Source organism: Ictalurus furcatus, chromosome 28 (assembly GCF_023375685.1).
Source record: "Ictalurus furcatus strain D&B chromosome 28, Billie_1.0, whole genome shotgun sequence".
In the NCBI taxonomy this organism is placed as follows: Eukaryota; Metazoa; Chordata; class Actinopteri; order Siluriformes; family Ictaluridae; genus Ictalurus; species Ictalurus furcatus.
The window spans coordinates 3,592,071-3,610,523 of record NC_071282.1 but is presented as its reverse complement, the minus strand read 5'-3'; the positions used below and the strand labels follow the sequence as shown (position 1 = coordinate 3,610,523).

At 39.5% G+C, this 18,453-nt stretch overlaps 2 protein-coding genes across 8 annotated transcripts; both read left to right on the top strand.

Moving 5' to 3' along the window:
• Nucleotides 1–565: 565 nt before the first annotated feature.
• hoatz (HOATZ cilia and flagella associated protein) lies at nt 566–11,992 on the top strand. 6 transcript variants are annotated; one of them, XM_053618441.1, is made up of 7 exons: nt 566–1,016; nt 2,594–2,629; nt 2,703–2,773; nt 6,580–6,639; nt 7,539–7,591; nt 11,079–11,167; nt 11,391–11,992. In XM_053618441.1, exons 1-7 carry the CDS (start codon nt 812–814, stop codon nt 11,426–11,428), a joined length of 552 nt encoding a protein of 183 aa, XP_053474416.1. In that variant the 5' UTR covers nt 566–811; the 3' UTR covers nt 11,429–11,992. The 6 variants fall into 6 exon arrangements, with proteins under 6 accessions (XP_053474416.1, XP_053474420.1, XP_053474415.1 ...); XM_053618440.1 differs by having other exon boundaries at nt 574–1,016; nt 2,700–2,773; XM_053618444.1 differs by lacking the exon at nt 11,391–11,992 and adding an exon at nt 8,695–8,764 and having other exon boundaries at nt 583–1,016; nt 2,700–2,773; nt 11,079–11,141.
• Nucleotides 11,719–18,422, top strand: layna (layilin a). Of its 2 annotated transcripts, XM_053618438.1 has the most exons (7): nt 11,719–11,858; nt 12,788–13,085; nt 13,940–14,097; nt 14,825–14,857; nt 15,609–15,710; nt 16,311–16,413; nt 17,293–18,422. In XM_053618438.1, the coding sequence occupies exons 1-7, from the start codon at nt 11,831–11,833 to the stop codon at nt 17,645–17,647; spliced, it is 1,077 nt and encodes a 358-aa protein (XP_053474413.1). In that variant the 5' UTR covers nt 11,719–11,830; the 3' UTR covers nt 17,648–18,422. The 2 variants fall into 2 exon arrangements, with proteins under 2 accessions (XP_053474413.1, XP_053474414.1); XM_053618439.1 differs by lacking the exon at nt 14,825–14,857.
• The last annotated feature ends 31 nt before the right edge of the window (nt 18,423–18,453 follow it).

Genomic DNA, 18,453 nt, shown 5'->3' with positions numbered 1-18,453 from the left:
CTTTCTAGATTCTAATCTAGATTTATAAAACTTAAAACTGACAGGAAGAAGAAAAAGAAAATGATGATGATGATGATGGTGGCGGTGGTGTGTGTCGTCCTGTTTTATTAGATACAGATGTAGCAGGAACCTTATAACAATCAACTAGGTTCGCATCAGTATAGTAACAGGTTTAGTCACGGTTCGGAGAACATTCTCTTAACATTAGGGGAACATTCTCCAACCCAACGTGGGTTACTGCACAGTTCTCAAGAGGTTCAAATTATTTTAAGGTTCCTAGAAGGTTAATGACATGTTCTCTGAAAACATAGCGGGTTACCACAAGATTCCAGGCTTATTCAAATTATTTAAACGTTATGGGAACGTTACAGGATCTTTCACCAAACCTTAGCATATTACAGGCAGTTTTCCAAGAGGTACATTTTTTTAAGTTACGGGAACATTAAGGGCACGTTCTTTGTACCATAATGTGCCATAATAAAATATCTGATCTCAGAACGTCAGAAACCAAAAACAAACGTTCCGGGAACGTTCTGGAAACAGTAATGGTTAGCTGGGGGTCCGTGTGCTTTTTCAGTTGCGGATCATTCATCACGAGTGTGGAGGATTTAGGAACATTTTCCGTGCATATGGACGCTTTGTAATTTCATAACAACCGAACATTAACCTTTAGGATGGTCCTTTATCAATTAAACAGGAAATGATGTCGCGCGCCTGAACGCGTCTTTCTCCATGACAGCTGCGACACGCGCCACTGCTTTCACTTCCGGTAAACACATTCAGTCCTTGGCTACAGTATAGAAGGGTTATTATGAGCGAAGTGTCAGATAAAGTAGACGCCGTGGAAACACTTTCAGATGGCGGTGTGTGTTACACGGTGTTTGAAGGCTCGTCGCAAGAGGATGTGGCTTACGCTAAAGTTTTCTGGAGCTCCCTGTGTTTACAGCCTCCCATCGAGTCCAGCTTAGTGGCTCTGGACATCACACAGCGTCTGAAGGTAGCCAAGGCCCCGCAGAGTAAGTGTGTGTCTGCGTGTGTCTGCGTGTGTGTAAGAGAGAGAGAGAGAGAGAGAGAGAGAGAGAGAGAAACAGAGACAGAGACAGAGAGGTGTGTGTGTTTGTGTCTGTAAGAGAGAGCGCGAAAGACAGAGAGAGAGACAGAGAGGTGTGTGTGTGTGTGTAAGAGAGAGAGACAGAGGTGTGTGTGTGTGTGTGTGTGTGTGTAAGAGATAGAGCAAAAGACAGAGAGAGAAACAGAGACAGAGGTGTGTGTGTGTGTGTGTAAGAGAGAGAGCGAAAGAGAGAGAGAGACAGAGAGGTGTGTGTGTGTAAGAGAGAGAGAGACAGAGAGGTGTGTGTGTGAGAGAGAGAAAGAGACAGAGTGGTGTGTGTGTAAGAGAGAGAGAGAAAGACAGAGAGAGAAAGACAGAGACAGAGTGGTGTGTGTGTAAGAGAGAGAGAGCGAAAGACAGAGAGAGAAAGACAGAGACAGAGAGGTGTGTGTGTAAGAGAGAGAGAGAGAAAGACAGAGACAGAGAGGTGTGTGTGTAAGAGAGAGAGAGAGAGAGAGAGGTGTGTGTGTAAGAAAGAGAGAGGTGTGTGTGTAAGAAAGAGAGAGAGAGAGACAGAGAGGTGTGTGTGTAAGAGAGAGAGAGAGAGACAGAGAGGTGTGTGTGTGTGTGTAAGAGACAGAGATAGAGGTGTGTATGTTAGGGAGAGAGAGACAGAGGTGTGTGTGTGTGTGTGTGTGTGTGTGTGTGTGTGTGCGCACGTGTGTGAGTGACATTAGACTGCAATCTGGGTGTGTGGGTGTAGGTGTGAGTGGGTGTGTGTGGGGGGGTGTAGGTGTGGGTGGGTGTGGATGTGTGTGTGGGGGTGTGGGTGTAGGTGTGTGAGAAAAAATAATCAATGACAGGGTGGTGTAATGGCGTGACCACCCTGAGGCTAATTGTTTTCCTATAACAGCACCTCCCTAAGTGTTTTATTTCTCTTACACCACAGCAATCTGCCAACAAAATCACAATTGTTGTTGTGTTTGTTTTTTTTTAAATGAATGACTGCTCATATTTTTTCTCCATTTGTAGTTATGTTAAAGTTAATTCCTGTTATTCCTTACCTTATAATAAGACCAAAAAAAAATGCAGCTTGTCATGTTCACAGAGAAACCACAAATCCCTCTACACTGAAGATTTGTTGATGTAGGAACATCAACCTCTGCAGAGCTACCTCTGACTGTTACAAAGTGCTGATACTGGAGACTCCTTCCATACATGATAAATGAACGTTTCCTCACAAAACAAAACAAAACAAAACAAAACAAAAAAAAACAGTTCAGCAGATCAACAATTAAACACATTTTAAAATCCGTTTGTACGGAGACTCCACCGTACAATGCCTGTGTAAACTGTTACTATAGATAGCAATAATGTTTTCCAATGTGTCATTGTTCAATAAATTAACATTTGATCCGAATTAAAATGTCTAAACATATAGATAGACCATAAATTCCTGACCATGAGCAAATATTCTGGACTTAGGCTGTATACTGTATAAAGAAAATAGTCGTAATCATTTTGTTTCATCTTTCCTCATAGCCAGTAATACTGTTCCCACAGAGCCACCGTGGTCTAGTAAGTACTCTTTAATTCACGTTAATAATTTCACTTCGAATTCCCCCAAACTGACAATATGATCTTACAGCAGAAAATGACGAGATCCTACAGAAGGCTTACCAGCTACAGATGCAGGATGAGAAGCAGAGGTATCTGGAAATGGTGAGGAAACGGTAAACTCATTATACCTTGATGAATTCCTCGTCATGATGGCTTGCACACAATTAAGACTGTAAGGGGAAATATAAGAGTAAATGTTTCACACAGCCCTTGCTGCCTAAGTATTGATAGATTGTGAAGATCATCCGCTCAGGGCAGTTCGATTCCACACTCAAGTGCTCTGGGTTCTCTGACGCTGCTCTTTTCCCGGTCTGGGTGTGATGTGCTGCATTTCCTATTCCAAACCTAACGCTTGTGTTTAAAGCAAGTTGGAAAACCTTGTTCTCGGACTCGAGAAAAATCTCGAAACCTTTTAGGTGCTGGTGCTTTGCATAATTCTCCGAAGGGAGCTCAGACAGTTTGTTGAAGCAGGTGTGTAACCTGTCTCTGAAGCGGAGTAACTTTCCCGGTGTAAATATTTTGACGAAACTTCACTAGCTCTGAATGTAGCCTTGAGTAAACGGGATATAGTGCTGTCTTGTGGGGGAAGTTGGGCTAATGGGATTACTTACAGGGTTTTTTGTACCATCTGCTGGTCTGCCATTTACCTTACTGCTGTAGTGTGTTATATATTCTTCTTAACAGTCCCTGCAGGATCTCACGAATTTGCGATCACAGAAATGAACACAAAGTCAAGTAAACTCAGTGATATTCCGAGGCGCATGCGATTTTTTCGAAGTTACGGCAGATTTGGGCGTCATATGACATCATCAGAATGCGCATTCAGCCAAAGCCCTCTTCAATTCACGGGCATCGAAGATGAGTACAGCTAAAAGGTCTCGTTTACTAACAAACATCACGGCGAAACTATTTAATGCAATTGCAATTTCACCAATTCAAGTAGTTTTCAGCAAAAAATGCACAAAAACTCTGCAAGTCGCAAATTCTGAAAGAAAAGCCGTAGTAAACTCAAGCATTTTTGGCCGCAACAATTACAAAAGGACAACTCTGCAAATTCTCGACGGTGCAAATTCTGATTTAAAAAAGTGCACAATGAAAGGTTGATCAAAATATCTCTGATGGTAAGATTAAATATTGAATTTCATATCTTTAACTGCTAGTTATACAGTAGATATTATATATTGATGTAATTTCTTTCGTTCTCTCTTACTGTGCTGGAGCCAGCCTGCATTGAGCAGATACAGTAATGAGCAATGAATCGAGATCGGATGAGTTTTCGCAGTGTGAGGATCTGGCAGCCAGAATCTGCTGTCTTAAAGCAAAAAAAAGGCTAGGCACACTGCATTAAGGAAATGAAGCTCCCACTTGCATAACGGTGCACTTAAGACATAAAGTGAATCAGGCATATGCTGCGATCACACACCACTGCAAGCTAGATTGGTCCTTGATCGTGGCGGTTGTAATGAAATAGTCAAGAGTTACAAATCCCTGAAAGGAATATGAGATTTGGAGACAAGAGACTGGCACAAGCTACAAATTAAGCAATATCAGCAATTGGCTACACCTACCGTTTTAATATCATGTGCACTATGGACCATCTACAAAATCAATAAACCTGCAGCCCACAAAATTAAGAGCTCGGATGGGATGGTGTTTAAATACCTAGCGGAATTCCTGTGAAGCATTAAATGGTTTATGGTCCCTGATGTGTTGTATGCTTCATATTACATACTCATAAAACTCTCGTGAGTAATTGCCGGTTTTTTAATGTGATAAGTAGCCTGTAGTACTTTTGATTTAGAGCTGGTGTTCTCCACTGCAGCGCACCAGCGAGCCAATCGGAGTAATGTGCTCCCAGAAGCTGCCACCTTTAACCAGCTCTTTGTACTTCTGTCATGATGGATGCATCTGCGGAGCCTCTGGTGCTTGCCGCAGCCCACTGAGCGGGGCTGCTAATCGGATTAGCGGGCCCGTGGTTTGCGGTGTGCAGGCTAGTCGCAGTTCAATTCATCTGAAAGAGCCTAGGAGGATTCAGGGAGCATCGATTCTTTTTTTCCTTGCAGTGGATTCTGCTTAAGTAGAGAGGTGCACATCATTCAGTGTGAGGCATGAGACTGGTTTTAAAATGCAGATTTTAAAAAGAAAGTTGCTTGGATGAGAGCTCTTACTAGCCCAGAGATTCCTAATTTGGAATTCAATTGGGCCAATAGAAGATCATTATGCATGTTATCTCTGACATTTAGCATGTGTATGACCCAAGTTCAGAGAATTCCAGCACGGCTGACGTCCACCGCGTTGGTTGAATTTTCTAAAGGCTTATCTATGGCATTCACAATAGAACAGTTCTATAAGCAAAGAATAAAATATAATTGGGGTGTGCTGTTCTAGGAATTTAATCAGTGACAGGTGGTATCATGCAGCCTGATGTGACTCAGAGTACCTGGTACGACCGCAAAGTCGATTGTTTTTTCTATAACAGCGCATCCTGAGGTGTTTTATTCCAACATATACAACATGTTTTATTTGTATCCATTTATTGTTACTTTTAATGTCATGGAATGTCCAAGTAATAGGTTCGTTACTGTTATCACTTACAGCCTTTCCTTCATTTTCTCATGAACTTAACTTGTTACAGAGAAACCACAAAACCCATCACAGAAAACTTAAGTTACAGAAAGCTTTGTATTCACAATGAAACGTTTTTCTTTGTTAAATAAGAACGTTTCTCATCTGTTTAGCGTCTGCCGAATTAGCTCTTACTATAGAAATGATAATGCATTCGAATAAACACAGTATCACAAACCTGTGATTTGCTTTGCAGCCAAGCTGTTGTAAATAAATGAATACTTTCTGATGGGTCAGAATCAGGAGTTCAACAGCACTGAGGTATAAAAGTGTATAATAGTTAGACTATATACGGTATGCGAAAGTGTTCTAATTTGCTGTCAGTTTCAGTCACGTTCCTAAATTTCAATTTCAACCCGATGGATTCCTTTATCAGCCTTAAGCACTGCCATAAGTTCAAACAAAATCGCATTATCAGTGATGGTTTTCTTCAGTCAAGTTCTTAGTTTAACCTGAAAAGTCAATACATGCAGCCAAGCAAATGACAGAATCTCATGAACTTCCTAAGCTATCATTCTCTAGTGACTCATAGGTATGTTACTCACTCGCCATCTTTTTTTTTTTTTTTTTTCCAGCACAATTATTTCTCTTATTTCTCCACAGGCCTGAGCATTTGACCTGAAGGCTGGAGGATGTATAGACCACCAGATCAGACCATATCATTTTCATACAATTCCTATTTACTAACTGGCTTTTCTTCCCAAGAAAAAGCTTTTTCCAAAGCTGACAACTGGAAAGAAATGGCTGTTTTTATTTTCAAAAACTGCATTTTCCATCATAGACACCCTTTGATGTCATTTTCCTTCCGAATCAAAAGTTTTCACATGAATAACCGCAGTTATTTTGTTCGGAACAATGTCCACAGAAATGCGTATATTTTATGAGAGAAGCCGCTTTTGATTTCACTTTGAGTGCTTTTGCAGTACACGGCATGAGTAATGTTTACAGCTAATGATAATAATCATATTGCATTACATTACTGTAAATGATTAACCTGCTCTCAAATGATGGCTGCTTGATAAATGGCTACCGAGACCATATTCAGAAGGAAATCAATCAAATGATGTTAATTACCAGCCGGCCGTGTAGCCACAAAGCGGGAGTGGTAAATCAGAGTTATGAGACTTGTTTAGTAGTTGCAGTTTCTCTCGCCAGCTGGCTGCTGCGTTCTCAGCCGTGTCCATATGCACATAGATACTACCAGCGGAGACGTAGGTGGTTAGCTATCTAACATCACATCTTGCGTTTTCACACACCTATCTATTGTGTCTTTTTCTCAAAAGGCAAAAAAGCATGATGAGATCATGGCACTCTTAAAGAAGCATAGAGAAGATCGGATTAAGGTAGGCACCAGTATGTCAATCTCCATTATGAACTATATTGTGGTTCATTTCTGTTCAGCTGCCAGTATGTAGGTACAAATCATCAAATAGGCGATTCATCATTACGGCCCTTTGCAGATTTGGGCAGAAGAGGAGTCCCATAGACAGCCAAGTGTTTTATTTCTCTGCTATACATTAGAGTGCTCTGTCTCTCTTATCAGCACTTTTTCCTCAAAGCCTCAGCATTTTAGCGCCTGTCCAACCCCTGCAGAGGAGCAGGAAGAGTGGAATGGTCTGGAAAGCAACTCATTATGGACTTGCATGTCTCTAGGGGAAAAGGATGATGATTATGTGCTTAGCCTTAGCTGTTTTCCCAATCACGATTAGTCATAGCCAGTTCTATCGTACGCTTATTGCTTAAGGCAAATGTGCATTAAAACAACCCTGTGCCCCAAAATCATGATTCGTAAATCGTTTACAATTTGTCAACCTCCCTCTTGGATGTCTGATTCTGATTATATAAATAATATAATCCAATCAAAAATCATTCTTACTTATGTATTACTTTTTAAGTTTGACTCTTATATTGTTTCCATCCAAGTAAGTAATTATAGTAGAACGTTTGTTGTTGCTATTTTTAGGCATTAGTTATCTTAATCGTAACTACGGCTTTATTTCCGTAATCTGCAAATTACAGATTGTCTGATATAGTTAACAACCAAAATTGAAATTAAATAGCCACGATCAGTTTAATACCTTGTCCGATTGCTATGCTGGCTAGGCTACAAATTATCCTACGAATACCACTGCCTTCATAGCACCTCTTTTCTCACATTTGTATAAGATGTTGATCAAATACGTCAGTTAGAACTTCTTGGTAACATCATGATTATAAACTGATAACTGCTTGTTCGCTACAGAAAGAAATGGTATCCCGTCTGCACAAGCCAAGGAGACCTGAGCTGACTGAAAGGTACAAGAGAACATCAAACACCGAATTCATCTGGTGAAAAATCTAAGTTTAAACTGCTTACAATAAGTGGCCTGGTGCATGATAGAGCCCTGCATTGATTGTGTGGATGTAGTACGCAGTAACCCGACACTGACTAGAGGATTTACTGCTGTGGGAGGGGAAGCTGTTTTGCTGATGCTGCTGCTATAAATTACTTCAAATTAAAAAAAAAAAAAAAAGGGCAAACAAATAATACTCCCTTTTAATTCTTGAGAGAGGTATTAGACAGACGTTACTGTTACAGGAAAACAGAATCAGTTTGTGTGGGTGTGTATATGTGCGGGTGTAGTATGCCGGTCAACCTTTTAAAAATTGGTGGTTAATGAGTTATGAGAAAATGATGATGATGGATACAGAGAAAGTACAAAAATGTACCCAATTCCTCACTTTTAACAAAATACTAATAGTTTCTGTGAAGAGATAAGACATTTTAAGCATAGGTTATGCAACGTTTTCTGTTCTTCAAATGGTGAAAGTTTCCTGCTGTAACCCAGCACATTAAGTGCTCCCTAATTAGACCAGGAGTTAGTCAATTAATCCATGAATCAGCTGTGTTAGATTAGGCAAAAAATGTCTGCCTTCTGTTTGTTGTCATTTCAATGATGCTTACAAAATAAAGGTACCATTCTGTAATTTTCCTCTTTTTTTTTTCTCAAGTGGTACCGTTAAGGGTACATCTTGTCTACCTTTGGTTTGCAATTTTCACCTGTAAATGTGAAAATAGTGTTCCTTTAAAAAATAATTTAAGGAACATAATTGGACCTTAAGAACCACCCATGTACCTTTTTAAGCATTACTCTAAAATCTAATTAAAAGAACATGCACTCAGAACAGTTAACAAAGAACAGTTAACAGATGCCTGCTAAAATACAAAATATGGTACTACCCCAGTGACATGGAAAAGTTCAGCTTGGTACCTTTATCTCTGAGAGTGTATCTACATGTTGTAAGCAAGCGTAGATAGCTAAAAAATAATAATAATAAATAAATAAATAAATAAAGGAATTTTTTTTTTTCTATTTCACATCACTTGCTGATTCTGATCTGTTATGCTGTGCCTGCAGGTTTTCTTGCAAGGCTCCTCCTGAGGTTCTGGATCAGGACATAAAGGAAGTCCAAGAACTTGTATAAAGGGTGCCACCAGCCTTTTGAAACCTAATACTATAATTTTGTTTGGAGTATAAGAATATGAATAGTACTTTGCATGAAACTGTCCCTGTATATCTTGTCTGTACACACTTATTGTGGAAAACAAACTTTGTACACATTTCTTTTATTGATTTAAACATATACAGTTGCAAACAAAATGATTTATCCCCCATTGCAAATCAGGTTTATTGTCAAAATTTACAGACTTTCAGCTGTTTGCAATGAACAAATCAATCATTATAAGTTGCATTTTCAGTTGAATTTGTGGAACCCACTTGAATCATTCGTTGTGTTGAACTATTTCAATCGCTTTTGTTTGATTTGTTCATTGCAAACAGCTTAAAGTCTGTAAGTTTTTACAATAAACTTTTTTGCAATGGGGGTTGAATAATTTTGATTGTAACTGTAAGTCTGCATGCACTACATGTGAAAAGTCCACTGTGAAGTTTCTAAAAACTACTTCACTTCACATGTGATGTGCATCTGACTTTTCTCTGAAAGGAATAGATAAGAGGAATGGTGTGTGGTAATGCAAAATGTTATCGTACCAGGTAAAGCCCACGATGATGGGTTCATTTTACATCTCAGTGCCTGGGATTAGCTTGGTGTGTCAGGAAGTTGACTTGGCCCAAATTGGGCTGATAGTCAATTCATCATATTGGGTTGAGACGCTGGCCTGAAATGGAACAGGCAAGATTCATTTTCTGGATATTTGCACTGCACCTTTTGAGAAGCAGCAAATTATGAAGTAAAATAAATCAGCTGTTACTGCAAGAAAAGAAATGTTTTTGTTCACATTAAATAAATTTTTAGTTGAAGAATTCATAATTACACACAAAGCATCCATAATATTAAAAACAACGAAAGGTGACATGAATAACACTGATTATCTCATTACAGTGGCGTCTGTCAAGTTGAAGGGTATATTAGGCAGCAAGTGAACAGTCAGTTCTCAAAGTTGAGGTGTTGGAAGCAGGGAAAATGGGCAAGAGTAAGGATCTGATCGACGTTGCCTAATTGTGATGGCTAGATGACTAGGTCAGAGCATCTCCAAAATGGCAAGTCTTGTGGGGTGTTCCCATTATGCAGTGGTTAGTACCTACCAAAAGTGGTCCAAGTACAACTGGTGAACCAGCGACCGGGTCATGGGTGCCCAAAGTTCATTGATGCGCATGGGGCACAAAGGCTAGCCTGTCTGGTCCGATCCCACTGACAAGCTACTGCAGCACAATTTGCCAGAAAAACTTCATGCTGGCTATGATAGAAAGGTGTCAGAACACACAGAGTATCGCAGCTTGTTGCGTATCGGACTTCATAGCTGCAGACCAGAGTGTGGAGTCCATGCCTCAACGGGTCAGACCTGCAAGAAGGACCTATACAATATTTGACAGGTGGTTTTAATGTTACGGCTGATCGGTGTATATATTTCTTTATTACATAGACATTATGTAGGCAATAACTTTTCAACATGAACTTTGGCTTGATAGCCAGTGTTAGCCTACTGACAAAAAAGTATGCTAGCTAACCTTAGTTGAGTGGAAAATATGGCTGAATTAGACGACTTGTAATAAATAAGCCAAATTAGTATGTTGTAAAAGAAATTTTTAAAGATTATATTAAATTCTAACATCACTGTATTTCCAGTTGACATTAATCTATATCAGTATTAACGTTACTTCTAGCTAGTTTTAAAAAAAAAAAAAAAATGACCTCACATTTTGTGTGTAACATCTCGGATTATCACCTAGCACTGGACTCTAGCAATGTTGTCATTTTTACCCACAAATTGTGTTTAAAAAATAATAATAATAATAAATAAATAAATTGCATGCTGTGTAAATATCTTAACCCGAGCTCGAGCTGGGTATTCAAAGACTCAAATTGGGTTATTTTTAACTCCAACGTTTTAAGAGTGAATTGCGCGTTTAACAATGGACATTGTCCCAATGCCATTCATCGTATATTTATCATTAATAATAATAATTATTAATATTATTATTTATTTCTGGCACAAAATTGCGATTGCAAGAACAGCTAAAAGAGACTCCGCCCACCAACAGCGGGCTAATTTAATTAATCCGAACCTTATTAACGCGCTCGCGTGACCGAAACTCCTCACGCGCGCGCTCCTCCCTGCTTTTCCTGCGTGCACTGTGCGGAGAAAACACAAGGTTCATATACACACACACACACACACACACACACGCTCAATCTGCGGATTGTCCATTTTGTCGAAATGTGTGTTGTTGTTTTTTTTGTTTTGTTTTTTTAATGATTAAAATACGCATTTGATCTGTAGAAGAAACGGTGAAATGGATGTGAGGAGAGTTTTGGCTTTTTCAGCGCTGATGCTCAGTGTGCCGACTTCAGCATCCAAAGTGCTTGGTGGTAAGTGCGCGTTTTCCCAAAAATAAATAAATAAATCTCTCCTAATTCCTGATTTGATGTTCATAGGAAGTTTAGACGATGATGATTTCTATAAGGCATCACGTGATGATCTAATCAGCCACCCAGTATGCAATATCAATAAGATCTCCCTTTTACTGGCTGAATGAATCATGCTGGTGTTATGTTGTAAGCTACATTCAATTCAATTTTATTTTAATCATAGACAAGGCACAAAGCAGCTTCAGAGAAATCCGGACGTAGATTGAGATTGAACGAGCCAGAGGTGATAGTGGAAGGAAAACCTCCCTTCCTCCCTGAGGAAGAACTCTTGAGAGGAACCAAACTCAAAGGGAACCCATCCTCTTACAGTACAAAGTGTGTTGAGATGATGTCCAGTATGAGCGTATTGTGAATAAGAGTCCTATATGAGCACAGGACAGTCTTTAAGTCTACAGTATCCAGGAGCGGTTATCCATTGAAGCAAGGGTGAGACTGTTTCTGTGATGGTCTTGAGGGACACATCCGCAACAGCTGACGGTGGATCACAAGTGCAGAAGCTCCAAACAGAAATAGAGAGAGCATCAGAATGAATGAGGAACCTCAGTAGTAGCCTACAACAAGCCTCGATTTATTTGTTTTTTATATATTTGTGGACATTTCTGAATGCACCGAGTCTGCATTTTCGCAACAGGTTAACACGCTTTACACTAGACGCTATTTCACTTCACGTACCCTATGGGCTTTTTATCATATCCGCGTGATCTTTGTACTCGTTTCCCTTCTACGCTTCTTTTGATCATGATTAAAGCATTTCCTTTTCCTTTACTGCCTGTAAACTCGATGTGTGGTGCGTGCTATAGATGTTTTATGAGATGTCTAGGGCTGCATTGCAACCTGGACTAGTGAAGTAAACATAACATTGAAAAGACAGGTTTACATGCGGTTTAGTGGGGTGGAATGTGGGTTGGGACGCAGCTTCTATTGTCAAAACATTGGAGAATGCTGGTCTAATTAGGAGATGGGTCAGAGGTACCAAAGGGGCCCCTATGTAATGAGAAAAAATGTCAAGCGTGGGATTTTTGGACACTATAGGGATAGGACAGTAGTTTTTGAATGAAAATGTCCAACAATTTGGTGGGCATGATTGTACGCTAGTAATCCGTTATATGAGAAATGGAAATTTCAGGAGTTTAATGCATTAGGTCTAGTGCTTTAGACTTAATACTGATTCTTTATGCAAAACAGTTTTTGTCAGTTCGTGTAAAACTGCACAAGTTTCAAGGACAGTCATTTACATTTAGTTTTGAGTGCATTTTACAGGCACACGAGAAATGCATACAAATTACAAATATGGATAAGCAAGGATGACGTGGTTGGATTTTTACTACATTTCAAGAAAAGGAATGAATGCTAACCCATTTGAACTTGATCTTACCTTTCATAACTTTTTAATAGCTTACTAGAAACTTGAATCCTGAAAATTGTTGCTAATTATGTTTACTGTAATAATGGTACTGAAAAACAAACTATAGGATATGAATCCTTGCATTTGGGTAACATGCCAACAATCCCTTAGTTACACCTTCATGCGCCTAAACTTGTCTCAGTCTTCCCCCAAAGGCCAACACGTATGCAAGCGGGGCACCAACAAGCCCTGCTACAAAATGGGCTACTTCGAGGATAGCTGGCGTAAGGTAAACTTCGAGGAGGCCCAGCGGGCATGCAGGAGTGACGGAGGAGACCTGCTCAGCATCGAATCACCGGCTGAGCAGAGTCTCATTGAGGGCTTTATTCAGGACCTGAAAGCTTCAGATGGTGACTTTTGGATCGGTCTACGCAGAGAGCCAAACTATGAGGAGAGCAGCATTGACTGCGATTCTCGGTACTACTGGCTGGATGGCAGTCGATCAAATTTCAGGTCAGAACACAAGAAATTTCCATTATGTATCGTGTATTCCATCATGTACACTTGTATTACGAAACATAATTCTGCCGAGAACTCTAGCATCAGGTCCTACCATTTTATTTTGGGTTTATTTCTTTATTTTCAGTGTAGATAAAGGTGGAGCACTTTAACACTCAAAGTCCGGTGTCTTAACGGAGATGTTGGCAATTATTCCACGTGTTCTTGCGTGTTCATCAACGGAGACAATCGTTTTCTTTGACTTTTTCTGAATCTGTTTCATAATGTGAATTTCAGAGATTTCGATGAGGTAAATGAAACGTTTTTTTGCCTAGATTTCTCCCTACATTAGTCTTAGCAACCATATATTTTTCAGCGGCTGCTCATACAACATTGTGGTGTAGATAAGCATGCTTTGAGGAGAGCACTAATTGCCCTATTCTGCATACCTTAGCTTAAAGATACCTGTGATTGGCTAGCGTAACTCCAATAAAATAGAAGAAGGGGACAGAAGAAAGTAATCTTTTCTTAAAGACCGTTTCAGACTGCGTGATTATGGCAGGCTGCTGATTATTACTGCACGAGCTTCCGATAAAATCCCGGCCACATTCTGTAAAAGACTGACCGATAACGTATGTTATTTTTTAATACAATGAAGATCCCCTAATGATAGTCCTGCATTTGAAGAAAATGACTACATTTTGCTTGTCAGTGTTCAAACACACAATCGCACAACACTAGATGAGTATTCCACTCGGTTCCCTTATGAGACCGTTTTACTTTTGATGATGACCAGGAATTCAAGAGTAAAGGCTCATACAATATGAGCTATGATAGTATCAGCAATGACGTTCTGGGTACATGTGTAGGAACTGGCACACGGATGAGCCCTCCTGTGGTTACGAGGTGTGTGTGGTGATGTACCACCAACCATCAGCGTCTTCAGATGAGGGAAACAGGTACATGTTCCAGTGGAATGACGACAACTGTGAGACGAAGAACAATTTCATCTGCAAGTATACCAAAGGTGAGATTCTTCAATATTGGTTTGGGAGTTATATCATCCCAGTGTAGTACCTCAGGACTGCTAGCATTTAATGAACGCTAGTAAGGACCTGGTTGGCTTTCTTTTTTCTTAAATAATAGTTTTTCAAGTGAAGGTTGTGTTGCCCCTGAATTAGCGTTATGGACACTATGGATATTTCATCCCTTTGACATCCATTTTGAAACAATGCAGCCTGTTATTTAAAGAGAATAACGGCATGGTCATAAAAGCCTAACTGTAATTGTGAGTTTTGTAAGAATAAAGCTCACAACTTGGGACCCAGTGCAGGAATTATTATTACTGCCCCAAGGTTGATTCGTTTTTGCAATAACAGAATGACCCAAAATCTCTTATTCCTCTTATACAACAATAGTTTGTTAACTATTACAATTTTTAATTCATTAACTAACAAGAAACTGACATGAAACACCTGCAAAACAAGTTATTTCCTGTTTTATAGCTACTATAAACAGTCTTACCAGATTATCCCTCACCAGTCTATCTGTTTTTCTCTCACTATAAGGTAAAAGACAAAAAAAAAAAAAAAAAAAAACCTACCTTGTCACACCTGAAGAATTGGTGACCATTACAAGCTGAAACTGGAGACTCCTTCCATAAATGTTAAATAAATGCCCTTATAGAAAACTTTATTACATCAATGATTACATGTTATAATAATGTCATGTCTTTGTTAAATTATTATCCTTAGGTTATGTCAAACATCCACCATACAAGTCCCTGTGTAAGTTGGTACTATAGAAATGATAACATGCTAGATAATGATAACATGCTACACCCAGGATTTTTTTTTAATCCACCTTCTGACTATTCGGAGTCAAGACATTAACAGCGCTGTGGTATAAATGCACGTAGAGAATATACAAGACCAGACGCTGTTAGAGGAGTGCTCGAAGTGTGTTGCTGTGAGTCTGAGAAGTGCAAATCCATATCAGAGGAAACCAGAACGTGTTACATTCAGACCTGGCATTTATATCTCTGTCATGGCTCCCAACCGCATTACATCAATTTACTGAATTCGCCATAATGACATTATGCCGCCCCCGTGAAGAGCGTATTCGGCAGGCTGAGTGGGTGGAATGGAACAAACGCACACACACACACACACACACACACACACACATATCCTAGCCCCAACTATCATATGTGATATTCATAATAAATATAGCTGAACTCTTCAAGAAATTCTAATGTACTGATAACTGATTCGAAGTGATTTGAGACAGAGCTCCACTCCCACCTATTAATTTGCCAATTCACTATAAGCCAAATGAAACTGTATGTTAATTATAATGAAAAGAATTTAAATGGCATTTTTCCAAGCATGATTTGATTACAAACAGCCTAAGTGGGCAGCCCAATCTGGCGAAACAGACAGTTTTCCCCCATTCTGTGCCAGTTGTGTACGTTTTTATATTTTCTGCATTGTTTTGACCTTTTAGATCCTCATTTCCAAGTCATTTATTTTCTTCTAGTTTCAGACGTCTTTACGACAACGACGACAACAGAAGCAGCCAAGAACCCCTCAGTGACGGGTCACGATGATGATATGAGCGTTGTGGTTGCTAAACCTACAGGTAGACCACCAGAGTAGAATAAAGGTTTCAATAAAGTAATGAATATACAGTAAGTCTCAGATTTGATGGTGGGTTTTAGAGCAGTGCTGCTCCATCTACAGTTATTAACCATTTCTATACCATAGCGCTGTTGTATTCTCAATTATGATTGGTCAGAGGGTGTTTAGTAATTTTCTGTAATAGTAGCTCTCGCTACAGATCTGGCTACAAGGCTAATCACAAGTTTATATTAATGCACTGTTATAATACCTTATAGTTTCTATAGTAACAACGTATTGCCAGCTGTAACGGATGTTTCATGGAATTTCCACAACATTATCTGCAAGTGGTTTATTCCTTGCAGTAAGACTGTATGCTTTGTAAATGACAAGCTAGCAGAAAAGCTATCTTTAAAATAACTGCATTAATTCAACTAATAAAAAGGCTCCGTGGCTGATTTCTAATTACGTTAGTGAATTTTATTTGACTTCTGATTAACTGTGCTAAATGCAAATGAATTAATACATGCAACTGATAAAACCCCCACAATATCAATAACTGTTAATAACCAGAGTGACATTATGCTGAATCTTATGTTATATATTGCTTAACGTTTTCCAGATGATGTAATGAACATCGTTTACATTGTTCTCCCTACAATACCTCTACTGCTGCTCCTGATCGTAGCAAATGGAGTTTTCTGCTTCAAGCTGTTTACAAAAAAGTATGTCATTTACAGAACAATTTAAAGATCACGTTTAAAGATATTTGTTGTAATGTTACAGAAGTATACACTCAGTGGCTCTGTTAGGCGCACTTACTTTTATAAGCAATTCTAATGATGGTAAGAATTGTAGGAAATTTATACTATATGGCCAAAAGGAGGTGGACACCTGACCATCACACCCATGTGGTTCTTCCCCAAACTGTTGCCACAAATTTGGGAGCACACAATTGTCTAGAATGCCTTTGTATGCTGTAGAATTAAGATTTTCCTGGAACTAAGAGGCCCAAAACAAAACAATGCCCCTGTGCGCAAAGCGAGGTTAATAACAACATGGTTTGCCGATGTTTGTGTGGAATCCGAGAGCGCTGCACAGAGCCATGACTTCCCTGGACACCTTTAGGTTGAATTGAAACATCAACTGCACACCAGGCCGTCTTACCCAACATCAGTTACTGACCTCATTAATACTGTTCTGGCTAAATGAGCACAAATCCCAACAGCCACGGTCCAGAATCTAATGGAAGGTCTTACCAGAAGGATGGAGGTTGATTTAACAGTAAAAGGGGACCAACTCCATGTTAATGCCCATGGTTTTGGAATGGGCACATATTGGGTATGATGGTCAGGTGTCCATATACTTTTGGCAATAATAATTATTATATACATTATAATTATTGCTATATAAATAGAATGAGAAATAAATTGATGAGGTTTATTTTGTTACACATTCAGTAAGATACCATTTTCAGTGCCTGCCATTTTAAATGAAGTAAACGTGATATCGTATATATACATAATGTTCTTATTACTAGAGTATGCAGACATTGTGGGTGCTTGTTGGTTTGGTGTGACATCACATTCATTCCCTGTCTTTAGGAGAAGAAACCAAACAGAGACTCCTGCAGATAAGCATGGAACCTGGGCCCCAGGAGAGCGATGCGACAGCCCAAGTCCAGATGTGTACAACGTGATCCGAAGGCAGCACGAGACCGACCTGAATGACACCCGGCCTCACACCAAGAACACCTCGTTCCTGGGCTCCTCCCCAGACACACCGACCGACGAGTATGACAATCTGGGAGGCCAAGACACTGAGAGTGGGTTTGTCACGCTGGCCAGCACGGAGAGTGGCTTCGTCACCAATGAGATCTACGAGTCGTACCAGAACCATTCCAGCACCAGGTACCACAGACAACACAGCTGGCTGGATAACGAGCTCTACAGCTACTGAACTTTGTGTTATCAGAAAATTTGTGATGAAACAAGCCTCAGGTCTTGGATATCCTCAGACATTTCAAACAATTCAGTTGGAAATCAAAGACTGATTACTTTTGTCTGCATAAACGGGCACCGTTCTGACAGACAACAGTGAGATTGTCTTCTTGTAATCAGTTGAGCATAATTTCTGATTTAGTCTCCTATGGTAGGCAACGACCAAAAAAAAAAGGCTCAGAGTCTCAGATAATCCAAGATAATGATCTGCTCCCTGTTTCTGGAAATACAAAAGACATTTCAGAAGATCAAGATACTTGATCAAGTGTGCACCCCTGTATTCGCATGGAATGACTGTTAAAACGTGAAAAATGACATCGATGTGACTTCTTTAAAGATTTGCTTGAGAAATTCTTATTTCCTCTCACTGACTTACAGACTTTTTACAGACTTTTTAAGGCTATGCATTATAAAATATATGTACTGTCTGGTTTTTTTCTCTCTTTTACTGGTTGGGTTCACAGAAGTTGATGTCAACTGAAGGCCCTTTGAATTGTCCATGTCTCCTAGAGAAACTAGCGGCAACTGTTCAATTAAATCAACGTAATGGTATTCATACTTAGTGCATAAAATTGTTCTGTATGTGCTTGTGCCTCATCGTGTTGGGTTTGCATGGCCTGGTTATGCTGCTTTGCATATTCTTAGCATTGGCCTTAAGCATTAAAATATGATCTTATGATGCTGACTTGTCAACCTGAAACTGGAACTAAATAAAAGTCTTGCCTTTTCTGTCAAAACAAGTTTGAGATGTATTTGTAATTATTT

Coding starts and splice junctions, on each gene's coding strand:
- hoatz (XM_053618440.1), top strand. CDS start 812: ATGAGCGAAGTGTCAGATAAAGTAGACGCCGTGGAAACACTTTCAGAT. Junction 2,774..6,579: donor AGCAGAGGTATCTGGAAATG/GTGAGGAAACGG, acceptor TTTTCTCAAAAG/GCAAAAAAGCATGATGAGAT. Junction 7,592..11,078: donor AGACCTGAGCTGACTGAAAG/GTACAAGAGAAC, acceptor TTTGATCTGTAG/AAGAAACGGTGAAATGGATG.
- layna (XM_053618438.1), top strand. CDS start 11,831: ATGCACCGAGTCTGCATTTTCGCAACAG. Junction 11,859..12,787: donor AGTCTGCATTTTCGCAACAG/GTTAACACGCTT, acceptor CTTCCCCCAAAG/GCCAACACGTATGCAAGCGG. Junction 14,098..14,824: donor CATCTGCAAGTATACCAAAG/GTGAGATTCTTC, acceptor TATTATCCTTAG/GTTATGTCAAACATCCACCA.